Source organism: Podarcis liolepis (genome assembly GCF_965112155.1).
Source record: "Podarcis liolepis genome assembly, chromosome: 11".
In the NCBI taxonomy this organism is placed as follows: domain Eukaryota; kingdom Metazoa; phylum Chordata; class Lepidosauria; order Squamata; family Lacertidae; genus Podarcis; species Podarcis liolepis.
In genome coordinates, this window is record NC_139565.1 from 54,838,764 (window position 1) to 54,860,630 (window position 21,867).

Below are 21,867 nucleotides of genomic sequence, written 5' to 3' on the forward strand. Positions count from 1 at the left end.
CCCCAGATGTTGCGCCCGGTGCGGCCGGCCCCCCATGCTACGCCACTGTATGTAAGGACTCTATATGGGCTCTTGGACACCCCATAAGGGAAAAGGGCATTTTTTGTTTACAACAGTATGCAATCTTGTTTTGCCATTCCACATAAACTCTTCTCTATGTCTTGTCACGATGATTCGTGCTTGAGTGTGTGAATGGGGCACATTGCAAAGAGTACACTGCCAGAGGTTGTATCAGACAGCGACACACATGCTCTAGCAATGACGTTTGATCTGTGAGGGCTGCTTCATGCATTCCTTATGCCCTCCTCGTTGCAGCATTGCCGCTGGGAGCCCAGGCAGCAGTATGCATGAGGGAGACGGCCGTCACCAAAGGCAGCCTGCCGAGGACCGCTCAAAATCCTGCGGAAGGCTGAGAATGCTGGCACCATTGTATTCTGTGATTCATGTCTTAAAACTGGCCATTCAAATCCAAATTGTAAACTTGGCTAGGTCTGAAGCACCCAGCTGAGTGCTTCTGAACAAACAAGGGGTCAGCTGTTCAGGCAAATCTTTTGTGAAACGGGAGGGAGGGGAAAGAAAGCTTGGCAGGCTGATTGCATTAGCAACAAATGGTGTTTGCCGGGTCTTTTTATCAATTTTGTTGTCCACAGGGATTCCTTGTATATATGTATAGTGTGCCTTAGCGGGTGTGCACTTAGGGGGGGAAATGTGCAGAGAAGATTGACAGCTGTGTTCCTGAATTTGGCAGATCTGGAAAACTTGTTGCATCCAGATTTGAGTTCCCTTGGTATTGCTTGGTCTACCTGCAATTGGGGGTGGGGGTGGGGGGGGTTGCAAGCACCAGACCACAAGACGCACCTAGGTTTTGGAGGAGGAAAACAAGAAAAAAAATATTCTGAATCTCAGAAGCCAGAACAACAAGAGGGATCGCTGCACAGGGAAAGCAGCAATCCCTCTTGCTATTCTGGCTTCTGGGATAGCTGCGCAGCCTGCATTCGCTCCATAAGACACGCACACATTTCCCCTTACTTTTTAGGAGGGGGAAAGTGAGTCTTATAGAGCAAAAAATACAGTATTTGGAAACTCATCTCTCTCTTGGGTCACTAGCTGGAGAGGTGGAATTTTATATTCCTCACATGGGGGCTTGACAGTTGCTGAATATATTTTTTGTCCTTTTAAAAGTGTTTTGTGCTATGTGGACATTTCACCTAGCCAAATATTCTGCTTTTCTGCCAAGGCAAGCCCATAAGCAGGGAAATAAAGTGATGGGTGGCCGTCACCTCTTGTTTGACCTCAGCAATGGAAATACTGGTGTGGAATGAAAAACGTGCAATGGAGTATCTTGCAGGAGCACATGGCTGGCTGGAACCCTGAACAGGAGCGTTTCTGTTAGGTGAGAATGCTCAGCTGCATTTTGTTGCAGGAGCCCATTGTCATGGCTGATTCCTTTTGATCAGCTTACCCTTTAGGAATTTAAAAAGCATTGCCTAAGTTTAGAGACTATTGCCACATCTTGTGGCAGTGAACTCCCCAAGTTCAATTAATGCATTGTGTGAAGAAGTGCGTCCTTTTGTCTGTTTCTGTCTACTGCAGTGGTTTTTGTTGTTGTTTTTTTTGCAGCTGTGGGTACTCTTGTCATCTGACCTATAGTGAAGTATCACAGATCGGGGTGGGGAGAACAGGACACAGTTCTTATTCCTCTCTTTAAAGTACCCCATTCGCCATTGAGCTATGCTCTCCATATAGGACAACTGCTTTATTGATAACTCCTGTAATGCTTAACCTGGACCAGTATGTAGTAGTAAAGCGTCATCAAGCTTTTTATTGCAATGGGAAGAGCATGGAGTGTCTATGCTCTGATTTGTTTTTTGCTGTTTTGTGCAGAACAATAGCGGTTTGCTACCCATAGATCCATCTCTATCCTACGTAATTTAAGGGAAGGATGATGGAGGGGTTTTCCAGTGTTCCTTAAGCTTGTTGATGTGGCTGTCGGAGGGGTTTTTATATGGGGTCTTGGGGAGCAGTACACCAAATTGTGTAACAAACGCATGCAATCTCTCCTGGAGTACAAGTAATAAATAAAAATTCTTTGCAGCTTTGGTGTTTTTCGGAGAACTGAAGCGTTAGTTTTAAAGGGGACTAGTTTGACTTCACCCATCCAGACCTATGCCAGCAGCAGCCAATGACTTTCTGTTCCTTCCCGTCAGCTGTGAGCCAAAATACAAAATCACCCACTGTGATGGGAGGGTAGGGGTAGCTGGTTGATCTGTTTGAGTTGATTTCCTCCTGCTTTTCACCGGGTTCCCAGGACTTACCAAAAGTTCACATTACAACAAAGGAAATTAAAAATAAACATGAAAGCAACAATATTAAAGAACAGTATAAAACAGCACAATTAAAAAGAAACACCAGCAACATATAAGCAGAAACCTAAAAGTGTCCAGTCAGCGTATAATTTTATGTTTTTAAAGCCCTTGGCCTGGCATCTAAATGCCATCTAGGTAGGTTCTGGGTAGAGCGAGTGTTGCATAGTCCAGGGTCTCACCACTGAATAGACGCCCTTTTGAAGGTTTTAGGCAGATAAGGAGACGTGCGGTCCTTAAAGTATCCTGGCCCTATATGTGACTCAGATGCGACCCCGACAGAGCCTTTACTTCTATTGGAATATGGGAGTTAGTGAGCAATCACCTCTGTCTTTGGCCCGTCTGATGGCTTGGAACTGGCTTCAGATGAGAAGCTGTTGGCGACTAGATTGGCTTGTGTGGCTTCCTGTTGTTCGTCTCCGTATTTAAGGTTTGACCCCTGAAACAGTTGCAGGAAGTTGACCTTTCCTTAAGTCACAGCAATTGGAAAGACCTTCTGAGGCTTCAAGACAAAACACTTGCCAGCATGCAAAATAATAATAATAATAATAATAATAATAATAATAATAATAATAAATTTTTATTTATACCCCGCCCTCCCCAGCCAGAGCTGGCTCAGGGTGGCTAACACCAATAAAATCACAGTAAAAACATAATTGGGGGGGGGGGGGACGACAAATTTAAAATACAGGTTTAAATGCAATTTAAAATGCAGCCTCATTTTAAAAGTAGCTGATAGATCAAGACCATAAGGGGAGGGCAACATAAGGGTGAGACTGAGTCCAAACCAAAGGCCAGGCGGAACAGCTCTGTCTTGCAGGCCCTAGTCTCTTGTGACAGAGCGTTCCACCAAGTCGGGGCCAGTACTGAAAAGGCCCTGGCCCTAGTTGAGACCAATCTAACCACCTTGCGACCTGGGACCTCCAAGGTGTTGTCATTTGTGGACCTTAAGGTCCTCCGCGGGGCATACCAGGAGAGTCGGTCCCATAGGTATGTGGGATTTAGAAGAGTGGGGTGCAAGTTTTTATGCTAGAACAACCACAGGAATCATCATGTGGAAACATTGCTTTCTGTTCTGCACAGGTAGGAGAATGCTTACAATCTGTCTCTCCCATTTGGTAGCATCGTGCAGATTTGGCGATGCCACTTCCAGGCTTTTGTTGGGGTGAATTTACCCCACCCGCTTTTAGGAGGAAGGCTCACAAGGTCTGCTTCCAAAGGGAGCGGGTGAGGGATTCTCCACATGGCCCCTGGTTCAAGTTTGATGCAGCCTCTTTGGGCTGGTAGGCTTGGGGAGCAAGCCTCCCATATGAAGGAAGCTCCTCCCTCAAGCTCTTCCTCTTTTTGCGGTTTCAGCTGGGGGGCAGAGGGGTTTGGTTTTGTGATATTGGGACCTGCTGTGTGCCACCTGGTGAATGCTAAACAGTGGGGGGGGTGGCTTGGAAAGGTCACACCCCCACAACTTCTCTTTTGGGGGAGAGGCACCATCACACCTGTGTAAGTGATGGAGCTTCTCTTGGATGGTTTGGCTATTGGAAGCAGGCAGGAAATCTCCTGCACTTACAGATTATAACTGCCTGCACTTGTTGGGTTGCTTGGCGCAAGGTGTTATTTGTTTATAGTAATAAATATAACCTTTAACCAAATGCTTGAGCGTTGAGTCTTCATTCTGGGTGTGGGGTAATTGTCCTGCCTATTCCTTCATTCTACCCGCCTGTCTGATGTGGCTTAGATTTCTCTTCCGCTGCCATATCAGCAGAGTGAAGAGTAGCTATCATGGGTCCATTTTCTTTTTTCCCCACCCCTTCAGCAAGAGAAGAACCTCTGGTTGAAACTTACCGTATTTTTCACTCTGTAAGACGCACCCGAACATAAGATACACCTAGTTTTTAGAGAAGGAAAACAAGAAACAAGAAAGCAACGCAAAGCTTCCTGAGCGAAGAGGCAGGAGCGCTCCGGCTGCGCTCAAGAGGCTTTGCGTGGCTATCGCTGAAGCCAGGAGAGCAAGAGGGATCAGTGCGCACCGATCCCGCTTTCTCTCCTGGCTTCAGCGATAGCTGTGCATCCTGCATTCGCTCCATAAGACGCACACACATTTCCCCTTACTTTTTAGGAGGGGGAAAGTGCGTCTTATAGAGCGAAAAATACGGTACTTGAAACACATCTGGTTTGAAATCAAAGTGTTAAATGGTGCATGGCAGTGGAATTCATCCTGGGATGTTGGAGATTGATTCACAAAAAAGTCCCATCTGGACATAATGGGTGGGGTACTTTGGACACCAGGCAGTGACTGTCAGTCTTGGGATTCCCCATGACTCAAAGGAGCACATGGTATCTTTGGAAACTCTGCAGAGTCCACTCTGTTCTCTAATGCATGCAGTTTTTCTTTTAAAAATCGCCCTCTGTGTATGATGCTGTCAAGGCTGCCTCAGGTCTCAGCTCACAAAAGACCAACGCCAAGTTCTTCTTATATACAAAGGTGTTTATTGGAGTTCATTGTTTGCTTTACAACCGAGGCGCGCAGCCCCACGTCTGTTACTCTTAGACCGTTGAAGTCCCCTCTGAGTCAGTCCCTCCCCTGCACCAGTTTAAGAGGCTTGCGCTGCTCCACCTCTTCCTTTCTTTCCTTTTCCGCAGGGTCTTCCTGCCCGCTGGGGTTTCGCCCCTCCTGGATTCCCCTGCCGTGGAATCCCCAGACTGCTCTCCCTCCCTCCTGCGGGCTTTGGGACTTGGCTCCTCCTCCGGGCTCCCTGTTCTTCCGCGCGCCTCGACATTTGAACTTGGCGCGCGCGCCCAACCTCTAACCTTCCTTTTGACAGTTACACTACTCCCTTCACTACTCCCCTCCCCTTCCGGGAGGGTGGCTTGCTCCGACCCCCCTTCCCTTTCTGCTGCCGGAGCTGCTTCTCCTGATACACTGAAACCTCCACCCCCTTCGCTGCACTCTGGCGGGGAGGCTGGTCCAGACGCCCAGCTGCCACTTTGGGATCCCCCACTGGCCACCTGTTCCTGACACGTCTCCCCTGGGGCTCCCCTTGCCTTGACCACCGGCGCCCCCTTCTGGGAATCCTCTGATTCGCTGGAAAGACTCATGGAATGCCTTGAGTCATTGTCATCCTCTTCCTCGCTGTCCTGCGATTCATCCCCATCGCTCTCCATCTCCTGCCTCCCCTGTGCCTCTGTCCCTGAACCCCTGACAGATGCTTATAAGAGTAGATGGCAAATCTTAAATTTTCTCCAGAGCAGTGGGTCTTGAAGCATGTTTTGCCTAGAAGGCTGTTAGCACTCGAAGGCAGAGGCACCTACCTGCATGTGAGTCCCGGCAGGTCTGGAGCCAAATGGAGAGCTTGGATAGATCTATGGGAGGGAGACGTCCAGTGAGGCTCTGGGTGCAATTGCTGCTTGCTGAAAGAGGCCTACACCAGGCAGAGCCATCTTGAAGCATCAGGTCCAGAGTGGAGGAATGAGAAGGCGATGGGCTGGGAACCCCCCACTCCTTCCATTGTTATTCAGCCCCTAGAGCCCCAAACCCTTTATTAAAAAGAGAGAGAGCGTTCAGCCACATTGGGCCTGAATCTCAGGATTGACATGTCAGGTTTGACATGCCTGGCGGCCTAGATCTTGAGCAATGAGGAATAACAGAAGAGAACCAATAGCCTTTGTCCCCTCACCAGCAGTGTTTGAAATTAGCCAGGAGCCAGGCGCATTTTTCACCTAGCTTTTGACCAGTTGTGACCAAGTGAAGATGCCTGGGTGCAAGGACGGGGGCCTGATATCTCCACCATATGAGGATCATTGGACCCAGTCTGCTTCCATACATTAATCCCCCATCCTGTAGAATCCTTATCAGTTATATTTTATCTGTACACTCGGAATGAATGGTGTAGTGGTTAAGAGCGGGAGTCTCGTAATCTGGGGAACTGGGTTCGCATCTCCGCTCCTCCACATGCAGCTGCTGGGTGACCTTGGGCCAGTCACACTTCTCTGAAGTCTCTCAGCCCCACTCACCTCACAGAGTGTTTGTTGTGGGGGAGGAAGGGAAAGGAGAATGTTAGCCCCTTTGAGACTCCTTAAAGGGAGTGAAAGGCGGGATATCAAATCCAAACTCTTCTTCTTCTTCTTGGAAACAAATTGCCTTTTCTGTGCAGCCTCAGCGGATGTATTAAGAAAAAGAGGTCGGAATAGGCCAATATATATGGACTGTCCCTGGATCAAGGGGCTTTTCTTCTTTACCATATTTTTTGCTCTATAAGACGCACTTCCCCCTCCTAAAAAGGAAGGGGAAATGCGTGTGTGTCTTATGGAGCGAATGCAGGCTACGCAGCTTTTGCTGAAGCCAGGAGACCAGTGCGCACCGATCCCTCTTGCTCTCCTGGCTTCAGGGATAGCCGCCCAAAGCCTTCTGAGCGCCTTCCCGCTTCGCTGAAGGGGCGCTGCACAGAGAGGGAAAGCTGCGCAGTGCCTCTCCAGCGAAGCGAAGCCAGGAGAGCGAGAGGGGTTGGTGCGCACCGATCCCTCTTGCTCTCCTGGCTTCGCTTCGCTGGAGAGGCGCTGCACAGTTTTCCCCCTCTGCGCAGCGCCCCTTCAGCGAAGCGGGAGGAGAAATGGAGCCCCTTCCATTTCTCCTCCCGCTTTGCTGGAGAGGTGCAGCGCAGAGAGGAAGAGATTTTTTTTTCTTGTTCTCTAAAACTGGGAGCGTCTTATGGTCGGGTGCGCCTTGTAGAGCGAAAAATATGGTAAGTTCTCAAAGCTCTTAACCTGGCTCAAGGCTGTCATCTGAACTAGCCAGGCGTTTAACTGAGAATCAATCGCAGTAGTCAGTCCATCCTTAGAAAAACAAAACTTCAGAGCTGTCTTGCTCCAAAATGGCAACTAGACCTTCAGTTTTGGCGACTGCAACCTTGGTTTAAGGAGTGATATGGCTCCTATATTATATATCTGAGTTTCTAACGCTGCTCACCAGGAAGAGCCAGCCTCCACAGGGCAGGGCAGAGGCTGTGTGGCTATTCCTCCTCCACACACGCAGACCTACAAGCCTCATTCACTTGGTCTAGAGCTGTTGAAATCAAGGGAGGAGGTGGGAAACAGGCAGCCTCCCCTCCCCTTTTTTCATTGGCAACCACAGCCTTGGGGTCCATCTTGGGGGCAACAAATAAATCCAAACAAATCCATGGGAGGAAAGACAGGGGCAGCCATAAGTGCAGGTAAAGGGTAAAGGGACCCCTGACCATTAGGTCCAGTCGTGGCCGACTCTGGGGTTTCGGCGCTTATCTCGCTTTACTGGCTGAGGGAGCCGGCGTACAGCTTCCGGGTCATGTGGCCAGCATGACTAAGCCGCTTCTGGCGATCCAGAGCAGTGCACGGAAATGCCGTTTACCTTCCCGCCAGAGCAGTACCTATTTATCTACTTGCACTTTGACGTGCTTTCGAACTGCTAGGTTGGCAGGAGCAGGGACCGAGCAATGGGAACTCACCCCGTCGTGGGGATTCGAACCACCGATTGGCAAGTCCTAGGCTCTGTGGTTTAACCCACAGTGCCACCCGTGTCCCTAGGCCATAAGTGCAGTCAGTGCATAAGTGCCAATGATGAGGTGGCAGGAGGAAGGCAGAGAGTGTGCCTGTGTGACATAGAGGCTAGAGTGTTTGGGTAGGACCTTGGGTAGGAGCTTGGAGATCCGAGTTCAAATCCTGCCCTGCAGTGAAGCTCAGTGTGTGACCTTGGGCCACTCAGCCCTAACCCACCTCACAGGGTTCTTGCATTAAATTAACTTCCAGCCAATCTGTGGTTTCTGTTCTTGGGATGTTCAACGAGGCACAAGCAACTTGGTTCTGATTAAAGCTTGGGTTGTGCTTCCGTTGCACTGACAGAATCATAATTCTGTACTATCTGTTCTGAGTTGTTGATTCAGGATCAGGTTTAAGCTAGCAGAAAAGAGGAGACTTTTAATGATATGTTAATATAATATTTGAATAGTCTCATGCTATGTGGTGTAGGGTGGTCTCTAAATCTGAATAAATAAGGTACCACAGCTTCTCGCTGGTCGTAAGCAAAGCTCGGAGAGCTGCTTTAATCACGCAGACTAAATATATTTTTGCATTTTTGCTTATTTTGCATATTTCTGGGTTTGCTAATCACAAGGAGGTATAAGGAGCTACTGAGTGCAGTGAATCCTCTGTCACCTCAAAATGAGTCCCTTTCCTCCCTCCCACCAACAAGATTCTTAACATTGTTCAAGTATTTTCCAGATCTGGAGTTTTGCTGCTTAAGATTTTTATTTATTTCAGACACTTCTGCTCCTTCTTTCCATATTGATCATGAAAGCAGCTAACAACATCAAAGCAATTAAGTGCAATAAAGCACAATCAAAACCATCTATTGATTAGTTCCACTTCGGATTAGTAGCACATTAAACATTAATGGGTTAATTAAGAACATAAGAAGAGCCTGAAGGATCAACCCAATGGCCTATCTAGTCCAGCGCCCTGTTCACACAGTGGCCAACCACATGACTATGGCACCATGCAATGAACATGTTCGCTGTGTGATCCCTCATTGGCTGGGATGGCCCTTTAAAAAAATAATAGTAATAGTTAAAGATGCAGAACAAAAGTGAGGAAAACAATGTATGCCAGCAGGCTTGCAAAAATAGGGATTGATTTATTTATAACATTTATGTACCACCTTATGTACCATCTTCCAAGGATCTCACACTGGTGTACATGGTTCCCTTCCCGATTTCAAGAGTGTGGTTAATTTCTAGTGCTGAAATAAGATGAAGATACCAGTCTGGTCACCTTTGTAAAAGGAATGGGGAAGCACCATCTTCTTCTTCACCTCGGGTGGCAAAATGTATTGGATCAGCTGTTAGGACTGGGAGATGTCAGGTTTTCAACATCACGATATATCACCAGCTAAACATTGCAATATATTGATATATCACAATGTCTGAAATAAGGATGGAACTATGTAGAGGCGAACAGCTCTGTGTGTTTGTGCTCGCGCATGCAAATATGCTCTCTCTTTCTCTCCATTTCCTACCTTTAACATTTTAGGAAGGCAGGACACATTTTGAAATAAATAAACCAAGTTTCAAATAACTGAGAAGTTTAGATCCTTGCCATATCAATTCTACTCTTTACATGGAATGAAAGAGCCATTGGCCAATTCCAGCTAAATGGAACTCACATGGGAGGCAGACAATATGAAGTGATATGAGCCGGCCAAGAAAAGAGAGCAATGTTAAGAGGTTAAATGTAACACCTGCCTCATTCTTCCTTATACAGGGATGAGAAGAACCAGTCCATTATTGTTAGCGGGGAGTCTGGTGCCGGCAAAACCGTCTCTGCCAAATATGCCATGCGCTACTTCGCATCTGTTGGAGGCTCCTCCAGCGAAACCAATATTGAAGAGAAAGTTCTGGCTTCCAGTCCTATCATGGAGGTAAGGGCCAACTCAACTGTGGCATAAATACTTCTACTTTGGGGCAATCTGGGAGGGAAAGAGCATTTCTGTTACGATACGTACACCTTGTGGAGAGAGATAAAGACAAGATGAAAGATTTCATTGAAAAAGCAAAAACATTTCAAACGAAAAGAGAGCAGTGGAAAATATTTGAGATGCATGAAATAAAATAAACACCGATAAGCCATAAAACGTTCAGTGCGTTGAAATTATGGCATCCAAATTTGTTTGAGCAAACTGATGTTGCAGAAAATATTTGAAGTTATGCAACATTTTCTGCAGGGGGCCTGTCTCTCGATCCGTTTCCAAAGTTCTTAATTGTGAGCTGATCTGGAATGGACCCCACTGCTATGTTCCGTATGCAGGGTTGGTTCTTCAAATAATAGTCCCCCCATGAAAACAGCAGAGAAGAACTGCATGGCGGTATCCCACCCCCAATTTCATCACTTTACTCCTGTGACTTTCCGAATTAAGGGGGTCTCAAACAGATATTATTTTTTCTTGAATCAGGAAATGAATACCAAGCATGCACTATGTTCCATTAGTTTTCTGGAAGCGGCTTTTACATTGTATGAAAGCTGAAGCAGAATGTGGAAATGAACAGTTAGGAGAACCTCAGGGAAATGGAAGGCTTTTCATTGGCGAATTCCCTGTTTCAGCTCATTGCCCCTCCAGATGCATCTGCAAGGGCTGGTGGGGGTTTATTCTGAGTCAACCAGATCAAAGTTCCAGTCCCCTCTTGTGCTTGTGACGCTACTGACTTGTGCCTGCTGCCAGGGGTTTCCTGCCAGCAACACATGACATGGAAAGTGGTCTTTAGTGTTTTACCCGCCTTTAGAAATTTCAAAGTTTGCTTGGTTCAAGACAGTCTATTCTTAAGTTCTGTTGCTCTTGCCGTTGTTGTTTCGGAAGATTGAATGCAGATTAATGCTGCCTTCGTGCTGCCTTCAGCTGTGTAACTTCAGCCTCAGCCAGTCCTTGCAAATTTGACTTCGTGTCAACATTGTCCCAGCTCATTTTTAATGGAGAATTCAGATCCCAACCCCAATAATAGTCTTCAGAAGTTGAGACTTGCATTAGCCTGGTCTCGAAACAGAATCAATATTCCTTTTTCAAAGATGCTCTTTTGTTCTCCGGTATGTCAAATCATTTTGTTTTTAGCATGCCCTTTCCTACTATGCTTTGCTGCAGAGAAAATTCATCAGTCTTCAGCAAAAGAAAGCTTTGCCGGCAACAGGCAGGCTTTCGGTTGGAGGGCATTCTGCTAAACTCTACAGAGGCAATGTGTGGGGCTCAGGGGGAACTTTCTTTCAGCTGGGTAGAGCCTTACATGCAACATTGTACTATCCTGACCCATGGGGATGCCTACTGCTACGGATGAAAGCCAGCCCAAGCGCAGAGGATCCCAGGGTTCTGTGCACACAGGAAGGCGAAACAAAGTGGGTTCAGCACCTTGGAGAGAGATCTATGGGTGGGTTTCATGACCACAGCTGGTGATTGTGCAGTTGAGGCAGAACATCCAAATTATCTCACCAGCACCTTAGAGCAACTGCAGGACTAGGTAGTTCGAGATCTTGTCTCAGCACTCTCCTGATCCTCCTGAGAAGTCTGTGAACTAGTCATTGGACTCTGGTGGCAGAGGTGTCTCTTCAGGATTCAGGGGAAGGCATTCATTTCCAGGTACCTGTGGCGGTTGCTCATGAGTAACCAGGCAAGACTCCGACCTGTCTTTTACAGGTTTTATTGGTGCAAACTATATACAGTGCAGAATCACAAAGTTCATGTCCGTCTTAGTCGCTTGCAGATTCCAGGAGTGGCCCCTTCCGGTTTCCCCTCCAACTTAAGAACTTGGACACCCAAAATCTCTGCCTTCCCTCCTTACATTTCACCCCTCTGCGTAAGCTGGGCGACGGAAACGGCGTTACTGCCTCCTGGCTAGCTGGGCTAGCATCCTTGAGCCCTCCCCCCTCGCTTGGCTCCCCCCTTCCCACTCTGCTCCACTGGAGGCGTGACTTTCCCCACCGCTCGATGAGGCGCTGCTCCTCAGAAGCACCGGAGGCGCTCTGTATCCCCCTGGCTCCCTCCCCTGTTCCAATGGCAGCCCCCTGACATTCATGCTCTAGTTTCTGCAGCTGTGCATAGACGGACCAGAGGGTGGCTCCATCCCCCCTTCTGAGTTGCCAAGGTTTATAGTCTGGGGCATGACATAAACCAGATGCTTTGGTCTACGACTCTTGTCATCCCTGACCATTGGCCACGCTACCCGGGTATGATGGAAACTGCAGTGCACAGTGCCTGTTGGAGAATACTGTTCAAAGAGCTTACAGATGGGCTGGAAGAGCAGCAGGGTGTAAGAGAGGGAGGATCAACACAGTCCAAGCACCTTGCAGTGGCTCAGGAGTCTATGAAGCTCGCTCTGTTTGGGCTTCCCTATACGCTGGGCTCTGGAATGATCTTAGTAGCCCCCTTGTGCTCACTGCATCATTGCGGAGGCTGGAGCTGAATCTAATATCTGTGTCCCAAGTTTTCGTTCTCCTGCACTGACAGAGGTTTCTTTATCAACTGCTCCAGTTTCTGAGTACTCTCTTCCTTTTGCTCCTGAAAATAAATGAGCGCTCTACTGCCAACTCTAATTTTCAAATTCGTAGTGATAGGAGAATTAATTGCCGCGTGTGTGGCAGACTCTGTTAGATGTCTGCCAGCTTGGCTAGTGTTGCCCAGGCTCCTCTTTCCCCCATTAAAGAGAGATGCTGAAGCTTTTCTGCTATAAGCTCTGGCTGGCAGCCAATACAAGGCTGTCTTGAATCTTTTAAGCTGAACCCTGCATTCAGGTCTGGCCTTTAAAGCATAGGCATTGTGCACTTTTAAGCATGCACTGATATGCGGCTATCAAAGAAAGTAGCAATGCCACCCTCGTGCCTTTTGCAAGGACTTGTACCATTTGACAAGTAGCCTTTTGAAATTTGGAAGATCCTTGGATGCTGCTTAAATTAACCCAAAAGCTTTGCTGTGGTCGGGCCAAGGTCCTGTCTAGTCTCGCATAGTTTTTCCAGTTGCAGGGTTGGAACACCTTGAGCAGGTAAAAGTGTTAGGATTGTTTTAGACAGATTGTGATTGTCTCTGTTTGCTATGGGGCAAAATAAGTTGGCTGCAATGAGGGATGGGGCAAAAACTTGCCCATACTGTGCTCCCTTCTACTGCTTCTGTTAGCAGGGGCAAGCATCACCCTGCCATCAATGGTGTGCTTGATTGAAGCCCTTTCTCTTTTTGTGATACAAGGAGGTGAATTAATTCACCCCCATAGGAATGCATAGAAACAGTACTGTGGATGCAAATCCTGCTTTGGTATGCCTGATTATAGTGACCAAGCCACAAAAGACAGGGATGCCATGAGGAGAGGCTGTGGATGTGGGTACACTAACAGAGACTTAATTGTGTGCCCCCTGGGGAATGCAATGTCCTCTGTTTGTTGCAGAGAATCAGTTTCGATTTTGCAGTGTTAGGTTTCTTGGTATGTGGAACCCAATGCTAACATGGTACTTCAGAGAAGGTCTTTCCAGTGCAGAATAAAAATGCATTTTTATCTTCCGATCTGTACATGAGATGCTTCTGGGAACATAACTGAAAAACAGGAACTCTCAAATTGCATTTAACCTGGGAGTTTTCATTGCTGCCTTAAATTACAAATTAAAAAACACCGATTGTGTGATGAGATTCTGTTAAGTCTGCTTACCTGCTCTCGAGCCCAGGGAAGATCTTATTCTTAACGGTGCTGCTAATCTGTCCCTGGGCCTTGCTTCCGTTTTCCTTTCCGAGAGTGGTTTGTTCTCTGCCACTCTCCTGTGTTTTATTACGGTGTTTGCAGAAGACGGTTCTGTCTGCAACAATCACATAATTGCTTCCTTCCTCCCTATTCTGTTAAACACAGATGATCGGATCCGAATGACAGTAATTGAGATTCTATGTGATGGTTGTATAAAGCTGCGATCCCTGCGGGATTGTGTTCTCATGGCAGATTTTTTAATTTAAGAGAGCGCTGATGAGAGGATGGAATTAGCAAAACCAGATACCATAACTCAGACGTGAGGAGGTGAATCCCCAATGAGGGAACCTCACAGGGAGCTTAGTTAGGTGGTGCGAATCAAAGGAGCGACAAGCGCAAAACACATTCTGTCGCTTGCACTATAACTTAAATGTTCTAATTAGGGGTGTTCTGAAATTTCTTAACCGTGTTTCTGTCAGCGGGAGTTGAGAAGTGCTTTCTGTTTTGTTTACAATGCTCTTTGCCGACCTTTTCGGGTTGTCCCAATGCCTTTTCTCTCAATGCCAATTTTCATATTATTTGCCCTCACCATCACCTGGGCTGGGCTGTTCCATGTATTTTTGTCAGCAATCTCACAGACTTGCATAAGCATGCGTCACCACAGCCAGTCAGGTTAAATGGCAGCAGAGACAAAAGAGACTAAGGGCAGCCAGGACACAGGAGGAGGAGGAAAATGGTATCAGGAAACAGCTGCCGTTGCCACCACAAGAATAAAATGGTACTCATCAAAACAAGGTTAATGTTCAGTACCCACCCCACTGCCCAGTAATTGGGCTGCGCCAGTAGTTGAGAAGCTCTTTCAGCTCAAAGGCACAATCTCTCTTGGGCAACATCCCAGTGGCAGGCAGGGCCAGATGCAAAACTGAGTGGAACCTTAGATGTGACTCATCTTTGTACAGTAGGCTTCATTTCAGCCATGCACAAAAAAGGTCAGAGGTGTCCACACACACCCACACCCACCCACACACACCACATCTGTCTAGCCAGGCAATGAAGGGCATCGTCATAGTCCAAATACACATTCCAGCCAAGCAGAAGCACTCAAGGAGGGTATGAAGCAAGACATGGGAGAAGTGTAACTTTTGCCACTTCAGATTTTGAATTTAAGGTATCATTTCTGTGACAAAGTCATGGTGACGCAGGCAGTCCCCTGGACCACCTTGTGCAGAATGCCTTGTTCTGTGAAAGGACCTCTCCCTCAGACTGAGGCGGGAGACTGGGGCTTGAGGATGGTGGCCCCCAGCCTATGTGATTAAACATGAATCCCTTCCCCTTATGAATCAGAAATGTCGTTTTAAGGACTTAAGCTGTGGATTTAAGGCTGTGTGGAGATAAACTTTCGAACCAAAGCACGTTTTAAGAAGAGCGTGGAATGTGTAAGAGCTTGGGAATGACGCAGTTAAAAATGCCGTCGCCATATTGGGAAGTTCTGTCGGAGGTCTTGAGTCTGGGAGGAGAAAGAGAGAAATAGAGCTGTTTATATATTGTGGGTTAAACTCCTCAGTGGGACTTAAGAGCGACAGCTTTACGAGACTATGATGGAAAGAGTGATGTTATCTATGAAGGAGACGATATATGGAAACCATCTCGATTTGAGGATTGGAAGAACGGAAAATTCACACAGGACTATTATTACTATTGGTGTTTATCGGCTTAATGAGACTATCAGAAGAGATCATAAAGAAAAAAGAGAAAATACATGAACAAGATGTGATGTGGAAACAGCAAGATAAGATGGGATAGAACTATGAACTTTGTTTGGACTGATTGGGACTGATTGGGACATTAACGCAGCAGCAAAAAGATGATCAGAATCCCCCTTCGGATCTTGAAATATGGGTCCCCCCAACAAAATTTAAAATTCGGCTTTGTAATTCGGAATTTATGTGATATGATTTAATTTGATGTGATTGGCCAGTTAATAAAAAATATTTTTTTAAAAAAAGAGGATGGTGGCCCCCCAGGATTGCAGTGACGAAACAGATAACGAGTAAGGGGATGGAGGGAGGAGAGAATGAGCTGGGGCCACAGTGGCAGAAGAGGGGAGGCAAGCAGAAGATGACTTTGTGGAGCTAAGCAGGAGGTTCCTGGGCGGCTTTGTGGGCCAAACAGTCAAGGAAGCAGGGCGAGGCACAAATTCGCTGCCTCCTGCCTCTGCTGCCTGAGGCAGGTGCCTCATTTCGCTTCCTGATAGAGCCGACCCTGATGCAAAGGATAATTGTTCAGGCATGGGGGGGGGGAACTTTCAAGAGGTATGAACCTGAGAAGATGAATCTCTTACTTCAAAACAAGGTAAACCTAGAAAAGCCACTTTCTCGTGGAATTTTTGCAAAGTTCAGGTGAGTGTCTCTGCCACTTTGCTGTGATGTTGGGTCCTTGGCAAATATTGCGACAAGCAGGTCAACTCCACACTGCTGTTGTGAAGGGCAGGCAGCACTGAAGCAATTTTATCTCTAAAGATTGCATGGTAGATTCTTAACCTGAGAACTTGACACCACTCCTACTTTTTTGTTTTTTTGCGGCCTTTGAAGCAGCTTCATCGCGACCCTCCTGAAGGTCACTTTTATGCATTTAGATGTTTAATAAAAACCTTGTTCATACAGTGTTACCTTGGTTTGCAACCGTTTTGGGTTACAACCGTTTTGGATTACAACCACGTCAAACCCTGAAGTGTGTGTCCCTTTTTTTTGGATTATAACCCCCTTTTTTTGGATTACAACCAATATTTTTTTTTTGAAGCCCCATTGGCAAAAGCGTGCCTTAGGTTACAACCTGTTTTGGTTTACAACCAGACCTCCGGTATCACTACTTCACAAACTATGATGAAAAGGAGAGGTTGTTTTCAGAAATGTTAATATCATTATCATCATCTTCCTTGCAGGATTTCAGCCACAAAATATATACCCTTTTTAGCTTCAGTTACGGCCTGGGATTGTAAATCTTGTTTTAAAGCACTCAAGGATTTCTTTGGGCGACTCTGTGATTGGCTCAGCACAGTTTGAAGTGAAGCGGTGAATGGCAAGTGGCAATGACAATATTGTGTGGGTGGGGCAGAGCTTGGAATTCATGGAAGCCCAAGTGACGTTTTGTACCAGTCATCCACTCGCCATGTGCAAAACTTCAGAAGGGAGCCCCACAAAAGAATGAGGTGGTAGAGTGGACCATAGTGCTTTGAACTGCTGGCAGAATGATATAGTTTTTGAATGCTGCCATATGTAACTCCCATGCCCCAAAAGAAATGCTTCCTGAAAGCAGAAAAATAGCACTTGTGTGGTTTTTTTTAAATAGTAAATTTTATTAGTATTTTCCACACAACAACAACAAAACCCAAAAAATAACAATACACAAAACACAAAAACAAGCATATAAAAAAACAAATCCAGATCTTACAAATTAATAATATAAACACTAAAAAGGATAACAAACTTTGACTTCCACCAATCCCACAGCACCTCCTTTACCTCTCATTGTATCTTCCTGTTTTCCTTATCATCTCTATCCTGACATCTAGATATAAATCCCTCTTTCTTATCCTTTCACTTCACAAGGTTATTCCAGACTCAGCCAGATTTCTGTCCTCAAACCTTGGCCTTTAAGGTATTCATTTAGGCACTCCCATTCCTTTTTCACTTCACTTTTTGGTTTTTGTCTTATTATATCTGTCAATTTGGCTAATTCTAAATATTCTGAAAGCTTACATAACCATTCTCCCCTAGCACTTGTGAATTTTCTAAGAGTCTTCACTGTTTTTGCTGCAACAGATTAATATGACCGCCCTTCTGGAAATTTTTGCTCTGCTGCGCAGTAGTTCTACTTTTCAATGTGTGTTTTGTGGAGTAACATTAAAAACTTGCATTCTGGAGTGCTGCAGCCTACTTCTTCATGGGAGACTCCTTGTCTTACCACTGCACCATGGTGTTATATTCTGTTACTGGGGGAATAGGTGCTGTACATATCACCCACTAGGTGGCTCCCTCTACAAATATGACTGTAGTCATGGCAAAATTCTCACTTCAGAATTTGATTTGTGCACACACCGCCTCATTTTGTCACTAATTGGTCTCACAGACTTTTAATGGGGCAGGAAAACCTTTGAATCACTGCTTATAACTTCAAATGATGACAGAATGCCTTCCTCAACAAGCCTGAACGAAGTACACCAGTAGTTCTCACCCAGAATAGAAAGAAATATATAAGCTTCTTTAAAAATTAGAATGAAAAGGAGTCAATGTGCTAATCTTCAGCATTTTAAAATTTGCTGTCCCTGTGGCAATTTTTAGCACATTTTTAGACCTCATCAGGTGGATTCAGGTAGGCAAAATTTCAAGTCATTGGCCCAACATTTTTCCATTTTCATAAGTTTACATAATTTTGAGGCCTACAATGGCTCTTTCCCTCTAATTATGAGTGCCCACAATATTTCTCTGTGCAGTGCTATAAACCAGAACATGCCACTTCTACTGCATGTGTGAAACTGGACTTATGCAGATAAAGTTTGAGAACTATGAGGCACAGAGTTTAGCTTGCTCATACATACAAACAATCAGTGAGCATTGTTAAGTTAAGCTAACTGGAAATAATTCTGTGGCAGGGGCAGCCCTGTCCTCCTAACACGGACGTATTCTCTGCTTCTGGATTGGTGGGGTTGAGAGGGTTGTTTTCAGGAACGGCTTGACCTACAGCTACAGCTGAGGCACTGCTGGAGGAAGGCAGTAGAGGGCGCTGTCCCACTGACAAAGCCCTCCAAAGTAGACATCAGGTGTGGGATGGAGGGTAACTTCTGGTTTGTTCAAAGGCGGAAGATCTGTACGTGGAGTCCTGCCCCCAGTTGAGAAGGAATATAATTTTTATTCCAGCATCTTTGTAGGACACCACGAGAGCCTGAATCAGTCTTGTAAATAAGACTACAAAAGTTACTAGCCTGATCTTTCCCCACACTGGCCTGCTAAGAAGCTAGTTGCCTGTATTTCAGGGCTAGTCACAGAGGGAAAACCCTCTTTTTTAAAAAATCTTTTTTATTAGGAATGTCAACATAACAGTTCATCAAAAACACATCATCCTCATTTTTCCTCCCCATTTTCCCCTCCCCCCTCCCCAAGAAAGAACACACACACACACACGGACTTCCCTCAGCTCCTCTCTCTGGTTTTTCAGCACACGCTATTCGCTGCATATTATAAAATTGTAAAGATCCTTAATTTATCTATCTATATGTTACCAATAAAAGGTTTGTGAGTGTTTATTCAAAACCTGCCAAGGAGTCCAATTCATTTTGTTGTTTCTTTAAGTACTTTGTAAAAGGTTCCCATTCTTCTTTAAAGTCACAGTTGTCCTTATCACGTAGTTTGTGTGTCAATTTCGCCAATTCCGCATAGTCCATCAGTTTCTATTGCCACAGTTCTTTGGTCGGGATTTCCTCGTTCTTCCATCCTTGTGCTATTAAGACTCTTGCCGCCGTTGTTGCGTGGTAAATAGCAAGCGTGTTAAATAGCAAGCATTTTTAAAAAATTAAACACAAGTCCGAGTTAAAAGGAGAAAAGGTGGACTATAAATCTGCTAAATAAGCACCTCCTAATGAACACGTGCTCTTTGCTTATGGTTTGGGTGGCTACTTCCTGATTTGCAAAAGAAAAAGAGGACAAACCATAATGCAGATATGTGCTTAAAATAGCACATAATATGTATGCGTAGGTGCAAACTTAGAAATAAATTAAAACAGCATGCATCTTTACCCAGGTGAGTTGTGTGCACCTGCTCATTTTGCTGTCCAACTGCTGCTAACTGTTGATGGGCAACTCCTTTCCTGGGTAACTTTAAACCAGTGGTCAGCAACCTAAGGCCCATGGGCCACAAGCAGCCCATGGGGTCATTTTACCAGCCCCCGAACCGAACCAAAACCAGTGCAGCATGGGGACTCACTTTCACGGTGCTGGAAAACACATCTGTGCATGCGCAGACGCCAAAAATCACATCTGTGCAGACACTGGAAATTGCACGTACTCACGTGTGCCCACCATCCCGCCCGCGGAGGGGGCTCCACGGCAGTGAACTGGTCCAGGCAAAGTAAGCTTTGCCGACCCCTGCTTTAAACCATGCTTGAACAGGAAATCTCTTAAACTAGAACGGGGGACGGGGAGACTCCCAAGAGACTGCGTTAAAAACTGGCAGCGATCTACCCCCTTTTGGGGGGTTCAGGTCAAAGTTGTTCAGCTTTTTTGGAAAGCCAAAGTGGTTGAGTTTCTTTGGGGGGGGGAGCGAGTGATCTACCGCTGATCTACCAAAGACGTCCAGTGATCTACCAGTAGATCACGATCTACCCGTTGGACGTGCCTGAACTAGAGGACTCTTCTCTGTGAAATAGGACACATGGCCGCCACTTTTATATGTCAAATTGATGTGTGGCAGGATGTCCTTTGCTTCCCATTAGGAGGAAATGCACTTTCCGTGCATTATGCAGGGAGGTGACCTGGGGTAGCCGCCGCTTCTCTGTTCTGTTCACTGACTCCTGCTATTAGGTCTCCTTTCCTTGCATGGAGAGGCAAGGAAAAAAGAATTTGCATCTCTTTCTCCTGGAGAGGCTTGAGGCTTTTTGCCCAATTTGTAAACACAACAGACTCCTCTGCCTGTGCAATCTGAGTTCTCCTGCTGTCGGATGGCATAAAGTCTCACGTCTCGTCTTACTCTGCAGCCTAGATTTGGGTTGCAGCGCAGCTAGCTGGAGCGCCGGGGAGGTCCAGAGTCAAATTCCTGCTCAGCTATGAAGCTACCTCTCCGTCAAACCCTTCCTCACAGGGTTGTTGTGAAGATAAAATTGAGGAGTTGGGAATGGCCCAATTTTTATCTAATGATAGGTTTTCATACAATGGAAGAAGAGTGGCATAAAGATGTAAACGATAAAAACAACTACAGTGCTACCTCGGGTTACATACGCTTCAGGTTACATACGCTGCAGGTTACAGACTCCGCTAACCCAGAAATAGTGCTTCAGGTTAAGAACTTTGCTTCAGGATAAGAACAGAAATCGGGCTCTGGCGGCGTGGCAGCAGCAGGAGGCCCCATTAGCTAAAGTGGTGCTTCAGGTTAAGAATAGTTTCAGGTTAAGAACGGACCTCTGGAACGAATTAAGTACTTAACCCGAGGTACCACTGTATTACAACCATTCACATATATAACACTTTTTTAAAATCTTATGTTTTAAAAAATACCTGAAAAGCAGATAGATGACATAAATAGGGAGAAGTCTTTCCCATTTAAAATATTGACTCCATTATTTTTATGGTCAGTATAATACCATCATATAAAGAGGTAGGTGTCTATATATACTAAAAATGCACGATAATTTAAGTTGATACCCAACATTAGTCATGCACAGAGTAAACCCACTGGAATCGGTAATAGGAAGTCTGCTAATTTCAATGGGTTTACTCTGAATGTGATTTAGAGAGAGATCATTCTCAGAGTTTACTTTCACTCCCTTTCCGTGTAAGAAGCGAAAGGTTGCCTACAGAATATAAGGCACCTGGTTTCTCTAATCCAGGGGTCCTCAGACTTTTTAAGCAGGGAGCCAGTTCACTGTCCCTCGGACACTGTTGGGGGCCGGATTAGAGTTTTTTTAAAAAAAAAATAAACGAATTCCTATGCATACTGCACATGTTTTATTTGTAGTGCACACACAAAAGGAAAAACAATACAATATTTAAAATGAAGAATGATTTTAACCAAAATAACTTATAAGTACAGCGTACTCTGGTTGTGAACGGAATCCATTCCGGAGGCCCGTTCGCAACATAAAAAGCCCGCAACCTGAAGCGCCGTGTCTGCACAGGTGCGTGGCGCGATTCGGTGCTTGTGCGCATGCGCGAAGTGCAAGTGGCGAAACCCGGAAGTAACCCTTTCCGGTACTTCCGGGCAGTGGCGTAGCGTGGGTTGTCAGCACCCGGGCAAGGCAAGTAATTTGCACCCCCTAACCCGTGGATTTGCGCCCCCTAACCCTAACCCCCAGATGATGCGCCCGGTGCGGCCGGCCCCCCTGCACCCCCACGCTACGCCACTGCTTCCGGGTCGCCGCGGGACGCAACCTTAAAAAAGCGTAACATGAAGCAAACGTAACATGAGGTAGGGCTGTATTTCAGTGGGAAGTATGGGCCTGCTTTTGGCTAATGACATGGTCAATATCCGGTTCCATATTTGTCACTGCTAAAACCTGGTCGTGGCTGACC

At 46.0% G+C, this 21,867-nt stretch overlaps 1 protein-coding gene across 7 annotated transcripts in view; it reads left to right on the forward strand.

Moving 5' to 3' along the window:
• MYO5B (myosin VB) overlaps positions 1-21,867 on the forward strand; it is a 291,350-nt gene that overhangs the window by 127,429 nt on the left and 142,054 nt on the right. For all 7 annotated transcript variants that reach the window (XM_083465667.1, XM_083465669.1, XM_083465672.1 and 4 more), the window contains exon 5: positions 9,648-9,804. In XM_083465667.1, coding sequence (XP_083321793.1) covers positions 9,648-9,804 — 157 coding nt within the window. The remainder of the gene's footprint in view (positions 1-9,647; positions 9,805-21,867) is intronic.